The 15,552-nt window shown below is 34.7% G+C and overlaps 3 protein-coding genes across 7 annotated transcripts in view; 2 read left to right on the forward strand and 1 right to left on the reverse strand.

The window, feature by feature from the left end:
- The first annotated feature begins 200 nt into the window (after positions 1-200).
- On the forward strand, positions 201-1,278 carry LOC112044347 (H/ACA ribonucleoprotein complex subunit 3). The gene is made up of 3 exons (XM_024080170.2): positions 201-400; positions 493-535; positions 1,097-1,278. The coding sequence occupies exons 1-3, from the start codon at positions 347-349 to the stop codon at positions 1,192-1,194; spliced, it is 195 nt and encodes a 64-aa protein (XP_023935938.1). The 5' UTR covers positions 201-346; the 3' UTR covers positions 1,195-1,278.
- A 2,857-nt stretch (positions 1,279-4,135) lies between these two features.
- Positions 4,136-6,798, forward strand: LOC112044348 (anaphase-promoting complex subunit 2). The gene has a single exon (XM_024080171.2). It carries the CDS (start codon positions 4,307-4,309, stop codon positions 6,638-6,640), a length of 2,334 nt encoding a protein of 777 aa, XP_023935939.1. The 5' UTR covers positions 4,136-4,306; the 3' UTR covers positions 6,641-6,798.
- Positions 6,799-6,904: 106 nt separating this feature from the next.
- Positions 6,905-15,552, reverse strand: part of LOC112044349 (probable Rho GTPase-activating protein CG5521) — a 54,045-nt gene continuing 45,397 nt past the window's right edge. For all 5 annotated transcript variants that reach the window (XM_052888016.1, XM_052888018.1, XM_052888015.1 and 2 more), the window contains one exon: positions 6,905-14,852. In XM_052888016.1, coding sequence (XP_052743976.1) covers positions 14,674-14,852 — 179 coding nt within the window. In that variant the 3' untranslated portion in view covers positions 6,905-14,673. The remainder of the gene's footprint in view (positions 14,853-15,552) is intronic.

A 15,552-nucleotide genomic window follows, 5' to 3' on the forward strand; every position in this document is an offset into this window, starting at 1 on the left:
TTTATAAACGCGTTAGAATTTAGATCATTGATTTTTGATCTTTGCCAGAGTGGTAACGGTTAGCGAGACAGGTCCTGTTATTAATGGTCGTAGTGATTATATCATATAATAGATATTGATAGATACAATTATATACTCTTTGTCTTTGGTTGTGTGCAGCTGTGCTGTGATACGTAGTATCTATTAATGCATATTGCATTTGTCGTTTGTGCTATTAATCTGTGGTGCTGTGTCAGGCGTGTTTATTGTTCTAAAATTCTAACCTGTTTATTTTAAGTTTATTCAATTTCCACACATTACTTGTATTATTAATTTATTAGTAAGCATTCTACAGACGCCATAAAAAATGTATTTGAGGTATTATTTGAATGAAAACGGCGATAGACAATACACATTATCGGTATGTTTGCATAAAACCTATTGTAATTTTAAAGGATATTCATTCTTAGCGAATAGTTTGATATTTATGTGTAATAATTTTTCATATTCCAGACGATAGATCCAAATGGGAAACCTACGCTATCAGCTCACCCAGGTTTGTATAGTTAACTACCTATTTAAAAAACTATAAAAATAATAATTAATCCCCTACCATGCCATGAAGTATGTGTTGTATTTTTTTTAAATTTGTAACAGCACCTACTGGATCTAGTATTTAATATAGCGAGACCTTCTGACACAGGTATTTAAAAAGTCTCAACTCTCAGCCCTATTATTTAATGTAATATTTAAAACGAATCAATATCATTTTCAATCTAAACCTATTAAGAAATCATTAACAAAACACAAGCCAAAATTTTATCAGGTTTGATTGGTGCATACATACTGTACTGTAAATAAATAAAATCTAAGGAAAATATGGAAAACCGCTTGACATACAAAGAGAAAAATGACATTTGGCAGAAGGGTAGGATTTATAGTTAGTAGACATCAGCTAAGAACATATTTTGCCAAGACGGCTGGATCAAAGAGGCCTAAACGCAGCCATAGTTGTAGGCGTCCATTAGTTACATATAATTTATATCCAGGAATTGACTTTTATTTATATAGTTAGTTGCTTTGTAACAATATAATTAATGTAATCTTACTTTTGCAGCACGCTTCTCCCCAGAAGATAAATATTCCAGGCAAAGGATAACTATCAAGAAAAGATTTGGTCTACTTCTTACTCAGCAGCCTGAGCCTATCCATTAGTGACATCAATCCTTATGGATTTATATTATGATTTTAATTATTAATTGTAAGCTACATATAAATTAAATTTTCAACAAAATAAAATATGCTTAATTTCAAAATAACTGATGAGGGATATATTATCCCTACTTGTACCAACTCGTAAATCTATGTTAACAGCCATATATGCAACTTTAATAATGCATTTATTATTCAGGTTGCATATTATATATGCCTGAGGCCCTAAAATAAAGACAGTATAAGCTCCACTTGCCTGAGACGGGATATATTTATATGTGATGTGGTCTGCTGCAAATAAAGAAACATGAGTAGAAATGTATCTATTAAGAAATTTCTTAAGGATTTTAGGAAACAAGCTGATTTTATATCAATCCATCTAGCTAGAGGGTTGGTCAATATTTGAGACAAACAAAAGCGTCTATAAGGGCCATACTTGGGTATTTTAGTCGAGGACGAACAACTTTTGGATTTACCGCCCAAAAATCGTTCGTGCTCGGCTAAAATATTATATAGTACGCGCGTTAACAACTGAGTCTTAGGGCCATAAATCATTTCTCTATATCTATCTCGCTTGCACTTATGGGTCTTATGGAGCCGTCTAGTGAAGGGTGTAACAATGAAAGACATATTATCGATAAGTAAAGTTTATTATCGTATCTTGTTCACAAAATTAAAAAAATTAACAATATTTGATTTAATATAATACATATTTCATATTATATAATTATTAACTAAATAAAATTAATCTTCATCTGAGTCTTCATCATCAGAATCTTCGTCTTCTGCCAAATTTATTATAAGCGGCGCGTGATCTCTAATTAGAGCTTTTTGTAAATCTTTGTTTTGAAGTTCTTCGGCATGCCTAACACATTTGGCCCAGTCTTCTCGTGTGACATTTTCTATGGCTCGGTGGAGGTGATTTTCGACATCTGCTATCTTGAAGGTATTATTATTCTTCGCAACTTCTCCCTTTACTTGTGCCCAAATTAATTCTATTGGGTTATATTGACAGTGATATGGAGGGAGCCTTATTACTTCATGACCTCGTTCATTTGCCAGATGGTCTAAAGCGTAGACCTTCTGCGGGTTACTGGCTTTTACTTTTCTTATTAATTCTTCAATAATTTCGTTGCTGGAATATGGAATCTTTTTCTTTGTCAACCATTCTTGAATTTCAGCTTTCCTCGTGTTTCTTGTGGGTATCTTTTCCAACTGTATCGAATGATAGCTTGCGTTATCGACAATTATAACTGAGGGCTCTTCAAGTAGATTCAGGAATTCGGAAAACCATGCCATATATGTTTCGCCATCCATTTCTGTGTGGTAATCAGCATCCTTTGATTTCACCGCTTTAAATATTAGCTTCGCATCTGGAACGAAGCCAGTCCTTGCAGAACCCGCATGGCAAACTATTAATCTTTGGCCTTTTCCCACAGGCTGATTCTTGAAACCTCCTTCATCGTTGCTTCCAAGCCACATCCTCTTTCTTGCATGGTTTTGATTAATCCATGTTTCGTCTAGATAGAAACGTGGTCGCTGATCGTTAGTTCTTCTAAGTAAATCCAATTTCCTTAAAAAGTCCATTCTAGCACAAACAATATCAGTTCTTTCCATTAAATATTTACGTCCTTCGCTATTTTTCTTGTACTGGAACCCAACCTCCTTCAGTAGTATTCTCATTGAAGTGTTGCCGCATTTAAAATCGGGTAATTGTTCACGGAATTTTTCTAAAATTTTCGCCACGGATGGATACTCTCCATTCTCATAAAATGAAGCTACAGTTCGCTTCAACACACTTTTATCAAAATCGTCAATATTAGTGACGGTTTGTGGTTTCTTAAAATTTGTTCTTGGTATACAGGTACTGCCTGATTGTGATACTTCCGTCTTGATTCGGTCCACTGTCGCTCTGCTCACACCACAAACAAATGCGGCCATTTCACGTGGTTTGTTGAAATTTAGAGAAGCCACTTTATTCGGATCACTTTTCAATTCATTGAGAAACAGGAATACGTTGTGAATCAGTGTTCGAGCTTGAGGGCTAATATCGCCATGTAATTTCTTCAGATCAACGTTAGAAAATAAAGTATCCATAGTGCGCAACGAGTAACACATGAATGTATTTATTTAATTGCAGTAAACACATTTATAGCAAAAAAAATACGCAATGCAATTACATTAGAAACCGACCAATCAGAATCGTCCAAATCATTATTGACTCATCATTAGCACGTGCGCAGGTAGCCGTTTATCGATAATTAGGGTGCGCAGGTAGGCGCGCTGCACATTCCTATCTTTTTTGACTTTTATGACCGGACGACTCAGATGATAACGCGCATACTATAGTACCTAGTGCGAACTATAACTTATAAGCCCAACTCTTTTTTATTGAATACTGGTTAAGGAGTAAAGTCAGCCACTGACAATCAAGTGAGCACACATGCCTGCAGCGCTAACGGCATTACAGCCAATAAAACTAATCGTGTGTTGATCGGGATGTGCATGGCATGACATGCAGATCACGACCAACACGCGATCATGGGTCAGTTTTATCGGATGGTGAGTGGCTAGCATTATGGTGCGTACCGCGTAATCAAGGAACATATTTACGCGTAATCAACCCTTAGACCTAATAATAATAATATGTGCAGCTATAACCTTTATCAGTCAGCGAGATATCGTCTGCTTATTTTTTGAGTCTATGGGCGAAAAAAAGTTCATCGTCCGTCAGACGCACAAATTAATAAGCAAATTAATTTAAGTAAGATCAAAGAATTTAATTTATTTTAAACTCCCTAAAATAAATGCAATAAATAAAAGTCAGGCTTGAGCTGGAGTATATTCTTTGGTTGAGATCTTTGGCAATTTACTTTTTGCTCTTTGGTTTGGCTTTGGTGTTCATTTGAATTTTGACGTTTGTGTTCGTGTTTGTGTCATTTGTCGTCTGTGACTGTGTTTGTGTTCTGTTCATGGAAGACGAAGAAGGAAATAGTTTGTGTTTACTGTTTGTTCAGTTTGTTGTTCTTTACGCGTAAATAAAATCAACGGACGTGATTTTAGGTGTAAAAAAATTAAATTCGTAGACAGAAACATAAACACTTAATAGTGCAGCATGGCTAATAAAAGTGACGAATTAAAAATGTATTGGAATAAAATTAACTATGCATATCCAATTCTTAATGATACCCTTTTTACCGACTGCTCAGACGCCGAATATGAAGAAATACAACAAATAATAGTTGGTCTAGGTGTTCAAATAAAGATTCGGGACCTCATATTGATTCACACCGAGAAATATTTGCGTCAACATGTAGCTCCGTCGTTCTGGTCAAAGTTTCTAAAAACTGATGAAGAAGTAAAAGGATTCCAACTGTTCAAGTCTGCTGTTAATGATTTATACGAAGCCATGTCAAGCTTTTCACCTATGATCACCAGACTTGGTATTCTAAATAACAGCTGCTGTGATAACAAGCCGATTTATGGTGAACGCGACGTCATGTCTGGCTTCAAACAACTTCTGCGCGCTACACTTCTATCGCAACTACCTTTAGATTTCCAAGTTATAATTAATCATTTTTATAAAGTATCATTCAATGTGTTTGATAATGCAGAATATGATAACTCGGACATGGGAGAGGATGTAATGTGCTCGGGCTGTTGGAATGAATACTCAGATTGCAACTGCGCCTACATTGTGAAAGTATTTCACGACACCAATCGTAAACTTGTAGAACTGACACTTCTTGAGAGATTAACAGGACAAGTGCTCACTAATTTTATACAACAGAGAATTGAATTGCACATACAGAAACTTTGCACTGGAACATTTGATGTGTCCCATATAGGGTTCTTAGAAAACTGGCTGGACACAACAGTAATGTCGTGGCTCACACGAATCTACTGTGCTGGTGCTTCAAAACCACACAAAGTTGACAAAGATATCCAAAATGCTGTGTCCAAGTTTAAACAGAAACTCAGTTACTATTTGTATCATATCTATACAAAATTACGAATTGACCAGCTGTTCAACATAATAATTGTGTATCCTGATTCTCAACCTGCTGTTGATGATATAAAATTGTGCTTAGATAAAACAGACCTCAGAGCTACTTTGTGTAAAAAATTACAAAATGCTTTGGAGACAAGATTGTTGCATCCAGGTGTAAATACACCTGACATTTTAACAGCTTACATATCTGCCATTAGAGCTTTGAGACATTTGGATCCATCAGGAGTTATTCTCGAAACAGTTACCAAGCCTGTTCGCAACTATTTAAGAAACAGGGAGGACACTGTGAGAAGTGTTGTCAGTAGTTTAACTGAGGAAGGTGCAGGGAGTGAACTCGCTGAAGAGTTGGCTAAATTTGCAGCAGAAACTGATGAGGATCTTGAGAAAGAAGAAGACTGGGACAATTGGGTTCCGGACCCTAAAGATGCTGATCCTAAAGTTAATGGTAATGATAGAAAAGCAAATGACATTATATCCATGCTTGTAAATGTGTATGGAAGCAAGGAATTATTTGTAAATGAATACAGAACACTTTTAGCAGACAGATTACTCGCTCAAAGTGTTATCAACACTGAAAAAGAAATAAGATACTTGGAATTATTGAAACTTAGGTTTGGAGAGTCCCAGTTGCATTTCTGTGAAGTTATGTTAAAGGATGTATCAGATTCTAAAAGAATCAATTCACTCATACAACAAGACAAGAACTTTGAATCACTAAATAATAAGTTTGCTTCCAATGCAATGATTTTGTCTGCACAATTTTGGCCACCATTTAAAGATGAAAGCTTAGAGTTGCCAGAGGAAATTAAACAGCATTTTGAAGCTTACACTAAGTCATATGAAGCACTCAAAGGAAACAGAACTTTAAGTTGGAAGCCACATTTAGGCAATGTTAATATTGAGATTGAGATTGGTGACAAGAAATTGGATTTAACAGTATCACCATTTAATGCAACCTTGATAATGCACTTTCAAACTAAACCTGAGTGGACATTAGAAGAGCTGCATCAAATCATGAAGGTGCCAATTACTATATTGAGAAGGAAAATAACTTATTGGCAATCTTTGGGGATCATATCCGAGAGGAGCACAGATAATTTTGCTTTAGTTGAGGGTAGTGATGGAAATAAGTCTAGTTGTTCCACAAACCAAGTACAAGAAATGATTTGTGAAGATGAGGAAAGCGAAAGTGTCATGGCATCCGCCCATGATCAGAGAGAAGGGGAGTTACAAGTATTTTGGTCCTACATCGTTGGGATGTTAACCAATTTAGATTCATTACCTTTGGAGCGAATTCATCAAATGCTGAAAATGTTTGCATCTCAAGCTCCAGGAACAGAATGTAGTCTCCAGGAATTGCGACAGTTTTTAGACACTAAAGTTCGCACACATCAACTAGTCTTACAAGCTGGGATGTATAAATTACCAAAGACTTGATTAATCTTTATTACATCTGTTTCATTCTTTTAAATCTTTGACAAATCAAGGCTAGGATTATGTTTTACAGAAAGTTTAACTATAAATCGTAACTATGTATATAATACAAAGTTATAAATAATAAATGTATATAATTTATGTACCTACCTACCTGCCTACTTAAGGAATTTTACTTTACCACATATATACTGCATATACTGGGACAGCTAGGTTAGATACTCGTAATGGTTGTAATATTACTGATTATGCTGAAATTAAACAAAGTTTTAAGTCTCATAAAATTTTATTGTTGCATTGTTTTATAAAAAATTTGGATATATTGATCTATCTGGGATATATTGTTAACATAAACAATGACAATTTATCAAGCTTTATATTATTATGTTACATTTTAGAATAAAACAAATAAGGTAAATTAATAAGTTATTATATACCATATTTTTAATACCGCGCCAATGACAAAAATATAACATTTTTAATACTTAATAATTATAATACATACTCTTGTCAGTCTTAGCATCTATTAAATACTGTTAAAATAGAAAATTAAAACAAATCCATACAGCAAAGTGGCATTGTAGTCCATGGTGGAACAATATTATCATAAGACAGAATAGAAGAATACTTTATTTGTATGCCTTTTTGGCCCATACTGAATTAGGCTTTGACAAAAAAAAACTACATGGTCCATGGTACCCAAATACAATAAAGCTAATATGCAACCTTGATCAATACAAATCAATTGGGCCAACAATATAGAAAAACAAGCCAGGATTTTTCCTTATAAAAAACAAGTTTTTATAGATATAAATAACTCATAAATAAAATTGGTTTAACATTTAGGAGGTACGATGCCACAGGCAGACACACAAACATTAAACAGGGTTTGATAAACGAAAACATAAAATTGTATTATTCTCAGCTGTTTGGAGGCGACAATGTCACGTGCAAGAATGTTTACAATTATGTAAATTGATATATCTTGGCACCTCCACACATTTGCATACATACTGTGCAAAAGGCATTCAGGCATTTTCTACCACTATTTTGTGTTGTATCTATGAAGCGAAACATGTGCAACGTGCATCCTTGCATTAAATATCGAGACACGCGGCCGCGTGTCAGCCTGATTCGTACGGGTGACGCAGCGGCAGTAGTATCTTTGTATACACAATACACAAGTAGAATGTGTTGAGTTGCCAGATAATTGTAAAATACTTCAGTAATATTACAAACAACATAAACTATAGTGGAATGCATCAGTGTATTCAAAACATTTGATTTTAAATTAAATGCAAGCAGATCATTATGGCTAGAATTTCACTATGAATCTCAATTTCACTATGGATACTCAACAAAGAAAAATCATACTCTGAAATACCTATTATGAGTTATCAAAAAACTTCAGTTGTACAGTACACAATTAATGTGTACCTATATACATAATTAATGTGTATATAAGAGTAAGACTATGTGAATATACATAAAAGCTATGCTTGGAGTATCTCTGAGTGATCGAATCAGAAATGAGATCCGCAGACGATCCAAAGTAACTGACATAGTTCAGTGAATCGCGAAGCTGCAGTGCAGTGCAGGGTTCGAAGAGCCGATGAACGTTAAGGTCCCAAGGTGCTAGAATGGCGACCCCGCACCGGAAAGCGCAGTGTTGGTCAACACCCCCACTAGGTCGACCGAGGACATAAAGCGGATTGCAGGAAACTGCTGGATGCTGCCTGTTTGAGATTGTTGTGCTTGGAAGTCCATGCAAGAGGCCCATGTCCAGCAGTGGACGTGCATCGGCTGATAATAATGATAAATGATGAAGACTATGTATCATTTATAATATAGTATGATTTATTTTATGTCGACTTTATTATAAAATTTTGAAAAAAATCTCATTTAGAGTTTGGAATGTTAATCAAATCTCCATAGCACCAATTTTTTTCATTCAGACAAATGGCTATAAAACAAAGAATAACAGATCACTATATTGTGGCCCTAAATAAAAGTTCTTAAAAAATGAATTTTAAGAAATATTCGAATTTCCTGAGATACTATTGACCAATTTGTGTAACTTTGCTTTTAACTGTAATCCAGAGCAAAGTAAATGTTTTTTCAAAGGTTTTTGAAACCATCAATAAATTCACCATACCGAAATACATTCATCCATCCAAATGGCATCAGTAGTTTTTGAGAAATGACAAATGTATTCATACCTAAAAAAATTTCCAATATGAAATATTACAAGCTTGGTAATAGTTGACAAAACGAGCAAATGGTCCACTTTTCATTAATGTCTGGTTTTGATGGAAGGTTTCAGTCGTGGCTAGTTACCACCCTACCGGCAAATACATAATGCTAACCGCGATTTAGTTCCGGCATGATGTCTTGTAAAACCACTCAAGAGGTAAGAATTGAATTCTGTAACGTCTTCTAAGTTGCCATTTTAGACTGAATGCTCACTTATCAAATGAGATCGTAGTATAACTTCTCGTTTAGTAAAAAAAAAAGAGAACTGTTGTAGATAAATTAAAAAGCAAAGTAGGTAAAACAAACAGCTTGAGTATGTAGAGGAATATTGATTTATAGCCGAGACCGTTAAATAATTATTTGAGTAGTAAACGCAAACCGCATTACTGAGTCCTCTGTTGCGCGGTACAGTGGAGTGGATGTATGTCGACCAAGGGGAGCGTAAAGTTCGGGTCAGTGATGCGCAAATGCCAATGAATGAATGAATGAAGATCCCGCCTGCCTTCCTCGAGTACGGGTGGTATTTACATTTATTATTATAAAAAGAAGGTATTTCTGAAGAAAGAAAGAAAGTATAATGTTTTTACGACAGTGATAGTATCATTAAAAGGGTATTTGATCATATTTTTGTTAGCCAGCGTAAACACCGTCACGCTGCTAGTCGTTTTACAAAGCAATAATGTTTTATGTTGTAATTATTGATTATGAATTGCTTAGTGTGAGCATTAAGAACATGTCAGGGGAGGTGAGTTTTAATGCATTCTAAAGGGATCCCTTAACCCTACACCTAAGGGCACAAGTCCTGGGACCCGCTTGAGGTGTTTCCTCTACAAAAAATGATGGTTCAATCACTGTCGCTGCTACCCGTCACGTTATGGGAGATCCTCACTCGTTCCCATGTCATTATATTATCCTTGCACCTCTGTACTGGGCAAGCAAGGACTCAGTCATGTAATTTGCTGATATATAAAAATCGCACAGCATCCAATTGGCTTATAACAACAGATATACATAAAAATACATTGGACATTTCAGTCCAATGTTAAAAATGTACTTAACATTGGACTGAAAATACCAAGTAAAAGCCGATTGTATTATTAGTGCCTTAATTTACAATTACTAGCACAAAATAAGAATATAACCACTTCTATAAGTTACAACTACCACTAGCAAACATCAATTGTAACTATAATTAAATAATATAAAAGTTATTAAATGGACTTTTCATATATTTCATAACTATTCAGTTGAACATATATTTTATTCGAAAACAATATTGAATTGTTGCAAGTAAATCATTATTATTTAACAGATAACATGCGCTATTTTGTGGAAATTAATTATGTACCTTCATACAAACAATGTAGTTAAAGCCTAAACAGAAATATAAATCACTGATACCACAAGTATTTTTTGGTAATCTGTGCTTAGAAAATAGCCCCTAAAATAAAATACTTTAATAAGTTACTCAAGCTAAAATAATTGTATTTCATTAATATAATAATATTGTTATCATATTCACTCTCTCAATATAAGGATAGTTGCAACTTATAAAACTGGTTCTATTGTAAATAAATAAATAAAAGTAGCCTACAACAGTTAAAGCTCTATAACTAGATTACATATGTACAGACAAATCATTGCTATCGGCAAATTACTTTTACCTACTTCTATGAACTATCGCTCATAATATGAGCTCTGTATCATTTCCTTTCTTTATAACATATCAAAAAGTTTGCTTCTTTTTGATAATCTATTAAGTTAAAATGTATACTGTAATTTACCTACTTTTAAGGTTGTTTCTAGTGGGATATACAAAAGAACTATGGTTTTAAAACTAAGAGTATAAGGTCTGGTTTTAAAGCGCAAAATTTTGCAAGAGAGTAGTATTTAAATAAAAAGAAATATCGAGAAAGAACACTAATTAATTTCAAGATATCTAGAAAATAAAAGACCAATAGGTTATAAAATAATACAAATTAAATACTGTTTCTTTTGAAGTAAATAAGTATGAAGGATACACACTATTAAACTGCTTTAAATTAAAAAAAAAGTATATACAGAAGATAGAATATTGCACAGTAAATGTCAAAAGTTCTGTCCTGTTTTGTAGCAGATTTATACGATCCACATTTGCTTGTAACCTAGCTTTTATTTTCTCTCATAATTCGTCTTTTTTTTTAATTTTTAACAATGTTAATAAAATACAAAATATAATACTATTAAGCCTTCAATTACATTGATAACTCATATTATGAGAGACAATTCAGTTACGCCTTGACTGTTATTTGGCTTCGTAGACGATTGAAATCGATTAATTCATAAACATATAAGCCGTTAGTTAGAAAAACTTACTAATTAATTATATTTTTTAAATGCAATTAATCTATGTATATTATTTAAATACCTTACGTCTTATACAATAAATTATTAAGTACAAAAAATTTCATTAAGTCCGTAATATTCATTTTATTATTATGTGTAAACAATCTCATCGTGGACGACCTATGGTTACACTGACTATATAAATAGTCTCTAACATTAATATAAAAATCTAACATTAATAATATCAAATCCCCGTGTTTCCATCCTGCTGTGTAAATAATTAAGGAAAACTACATAAGTGAGTCCTCGCCTGCACATTACAGGAGTGCGGAATTATGACGATATTTATTTTATACTCAGAGACACTTTCATATACTCGCGTCATATTAAAGGGGGTGGATAATTGTGCCTATGAGTATATTTTAGGTTTAGGTTAGCGATCAAAAAATAGGGATGATGACTCGGTTTCAATATATCGATTTATATGAGACATTCGGGTAAGTAACTAATTAATACGTAAAAAAATAAATGAATCAATTAGAAATCTTTTATAGTATTTAGTTGAACATACATTCTTAGCTGCCTTACAGAAGCTAAGAATGTATGAATTTTGTATAATTTTTCAATGTATAATTTTTCATTATATGAAGTATAAACAAACGCACAAATTACAAGGATATTCGTTATTTTGTTTGATAGCCCATATCTAATGATCACTTTGATAGATGACGTCATTCGTGCCATTTTGTATGGGGCGTTACTTCTACAAAATTGCCTTACTATTAGCATACTTCTAATTTATATACAATTTAAAAAACTGTCATCATCCCTATTGCAGCACTATATTCTACGTACATTCATACAGGTGTGGGCAACACATACACCTAACAATGAATTAATAAAGAATACGCCTATCGCCTTCTTCTTATAATACTTCGCACCCATGTAGCGCGCAGACGAAGAATCAAAATGTAGTTTGTCTATTAGCAATTAACTTTAAAATTAAACTTAAGTGTTTCCATAATGGTAAATTACACAAACGGCTCAACTCATTTTAATTTTTACAAAATAACTGATTAGTTTTATACCCATCCAGGGTCCTTATCTGTGATGTGCTAAGTTGTTTAAACAACGCGTAAAGCAAATGCGTTCAAACTGCTGTTTATAACATCCTCTCATTGTTAGGAATGTTGGATGGGTTCTAACACTATTTGTACAATTTCACAGAGTTGAGTCGTTTATCGATAATTTATTATGTAATCAAGCTATTTATCACACCAAAACTTTCTATAAAAAAGCGCATAATCTATAGACCACCGACCGCAGAATGCGCTATAAGGTGGAAGCGTGGGCATTGGACATTTCACTTATAGCTTGACAAATTCGTTCGTAACACTCCCGATGGTCTGCGGGGACCGGGAGTGGTTTAACGGTGCCTCGCGCGACTTCATACCCGTGCAGTCCTTCCCCTCCCATCTCCCGCATATCATCGGAGTGACATCAAAGAACTTGCCAAGCTATTGTTTGTGTTACGTTTCATTCCCTGTTATCCTTGTCCGCAGTTAAGACCAACTAGTTGCGTCCGGCATATAAACTATACAAAAATTTTAGTGTGGTTTCACTACATAATGTGGTTACATCACATTTATAAGTGTTTCTTAAAGTACGATTTTTATACATGTATTTATACAAATATTACAAGTTTCATTCAATTAAATGAAATAAATAAACTCACAAAACCAAATTATGATACATTAACCTCTCTTTCAATTCAAAATGATAGGTAAGTAAAGTGAAAAGTAAAGTAAAGTGTTTAACAATGGATTTGTACACACTTTCGACTTTCACTTTAGTGTCTCAAATATCAGAAGAGTGACTGAAATGACTTCATGCATTTGTTTATAGAATACACACAATTACAATGTGTCAATATGTTGAAATGGCTGGAAAAAATAATTTAGTTATACATTCAGTTATCAAGGATTATTATTAATCACGATTCTTGCAACTTGAATTACAATGGCTTTAAAAATAGAGTGCGCGCAAGATGTTTGCCAGCGTTAGTGATCTCTTTTACCCGCCAAGAGATAGATAGTGATGGACGACAAGATGGCGGCACTTTTGATTAGTTCCGATTTTGGCTACGCGCAAATTTATCTTGCACGCACTATAGTCCAGCACATTCCTAAAGTTTACATCTATATGCATTGAACCTTTTATTTATTTCATTATAATCGATCAAACGATAACAAAACATTTACATTTCGCGTAATATACACAAGGCCGACGTTAATTGTATTAAGAAAGCCGATATAGTTTTTAAAACTACTAGAAGAATTTATCGTGATGTAAGCCCTCATTCGCACGAGAGTTTATTAACAAGTATATGTTCACACGACAGCGTTTTTAAAACACAACGCTTTTTTTTCGAGCAGTGTTGCATTTTCAATTTTGGGCGTTGAAAATAGACCTTTATTTAAATTCATACTATATTTAAACGCTTTTTAACGTCCGTTAAAAAAAGCTCTCGTGCGAATGAGGGCTTAGTCATAAGAAAAATTTTAACAGAAATCAATTTTGATCTTCGTTATCACGATCATTACATATTTATCTTTCATCTTTACATACAAATATGATTAAGAAGCACAATTTTTTCATTGTAACTCTTAGTATATCTTTGTGATACTTATAAATAACTTCAATAGCCACACGCAATACTATCAAAAGTACGGTGGTAAAAAGGAAAGCCGTGTCAATGATTCCTCACTTGCGTTTGAATCAGCGTCCTGACTGCTGACCAATTACAAGCTACAACTTGTTTCATGTTGGATGGTGCAGGTGACAGTTCATTTCACTCTTGAAAGTTTGCCAAGTAGACATAATATACTCTAGAAGCGCCGATTAATTACGGAGAACCCTATTACTAGAGACATAAGGTTCATATTCACACACCCATATCGAGTTGTGTACAACCTTTTGTTATTGTTTTTTGTCGAATTTCGTGGAACAAACAACACGCGTGTAGGCGTTTCCAGAATGGTCTAGATTAATTCTAACGGGTACGCGCCGAACGGCCTTCATGGGGCAGTTTAACTTCGGAACGAAGAGAAGTGACATCAAGTGATACCAGCGATACAAGTGAAAAAAGTTTTTCGATCGATTTTGGACAACGAATTGCCTACGTTTGTGTATTGGTACATTAATGAGTGAAATAAAGTCTCAAATTCAAATGGATCATTCCAAATCTTCGAACCCTAGTTCGTAACAGTATGGACGGGACTCAACGCAACTGAAGACTGATTTATTAAATATTAGCGTAATCTCTCCGGTGCGGCAGTCTAGAAGTGCTGATTGTATTAACAGGACGCAACTGAAGACGCGAGAGTGTGGTCTCCTTCGAAGGGGGCTGATTTATTAAATATTAGCGTAATCTCTGGTGAGGGTTGCGAGAGCCTAGCTCACCGGTTGTGGCGGGCAGGAGGTGCGGGTTGCGGCGTGGCGGCGGGTTGCGGCGGGCGCTTGAACGGGCCGAGTCGCTTGGTGGGCCGCGGCGACACGGAGTGGGGCTCCCCGCAACCCGCCCACGAGCTCGCGCCGTGGTCTATGAGCGCGTTGGCGAGCCGACCGCTGGTTTGGTCTGTAAAAAACAATAAATAATTTTTTTTTTGCTTAAAGAAATTGAGATTTTATATTGATATTAACGTGTTCGTTTTCTTTATTTAGATTACTATTAATGACTACATGGAAAATACCATTCTTTGAGAACTTTTATATTATCTTAATCGTATATGGTATACAGTATCATATAAGGCTATCGATTTAATACTAGACGTTTTAAAAGCGATTCCAAAACAGCACCAGGAAATAGAGGCACAAATCAAATCAACTTGTGACTCTTTTTTGTATCTACTTAATATGTTTCAATCACAGTCAATGCTAGGACGCGCCAAATGCCGCAGTAATCATAAAAACAATTGCATATCTTTCATATGTTCAATAACTAACAATATTCTTTGGCGAAGGCTCGTCACCACGTTAAATGTTTTTTTGTAGTATAGGCTTACGCTTGACCACAATCAAGCCTGATGGAATGCAATGATGAGGTCTAAGATGAAGCGCGCTTGCCTAGAAGATGCCTATTCACTCTTGCCTTGAAGGTGCACAAATTCTACGTGTCAGGAAACAGACGCCGGAAGGACATTCCATATTTTGGAAATTCTTATTAGGAACGTAGATGCAACGACGAGGACGTTGATTAGGACGTTCAATGTGGCAAATGAATTATAACCAGATCCAAAGTAGAGTAAGTACATATTTTATACTGAGGAACACGGTGA

Source organism: Bicyclus anynana, chromosome 21 (assembly GCF_947172395.1).
Source record: "Bicyclus anynana chromosome 21, ilBicAnyn1.1, whole genome shotgun sequence".
Classification (NCBI taxonomy): Eukaryota; Metazoa; Arthropoda; class Insecta; order Lepidoptera; family Nymphalidae; genus Bicyclus; species Bicyclus anynana.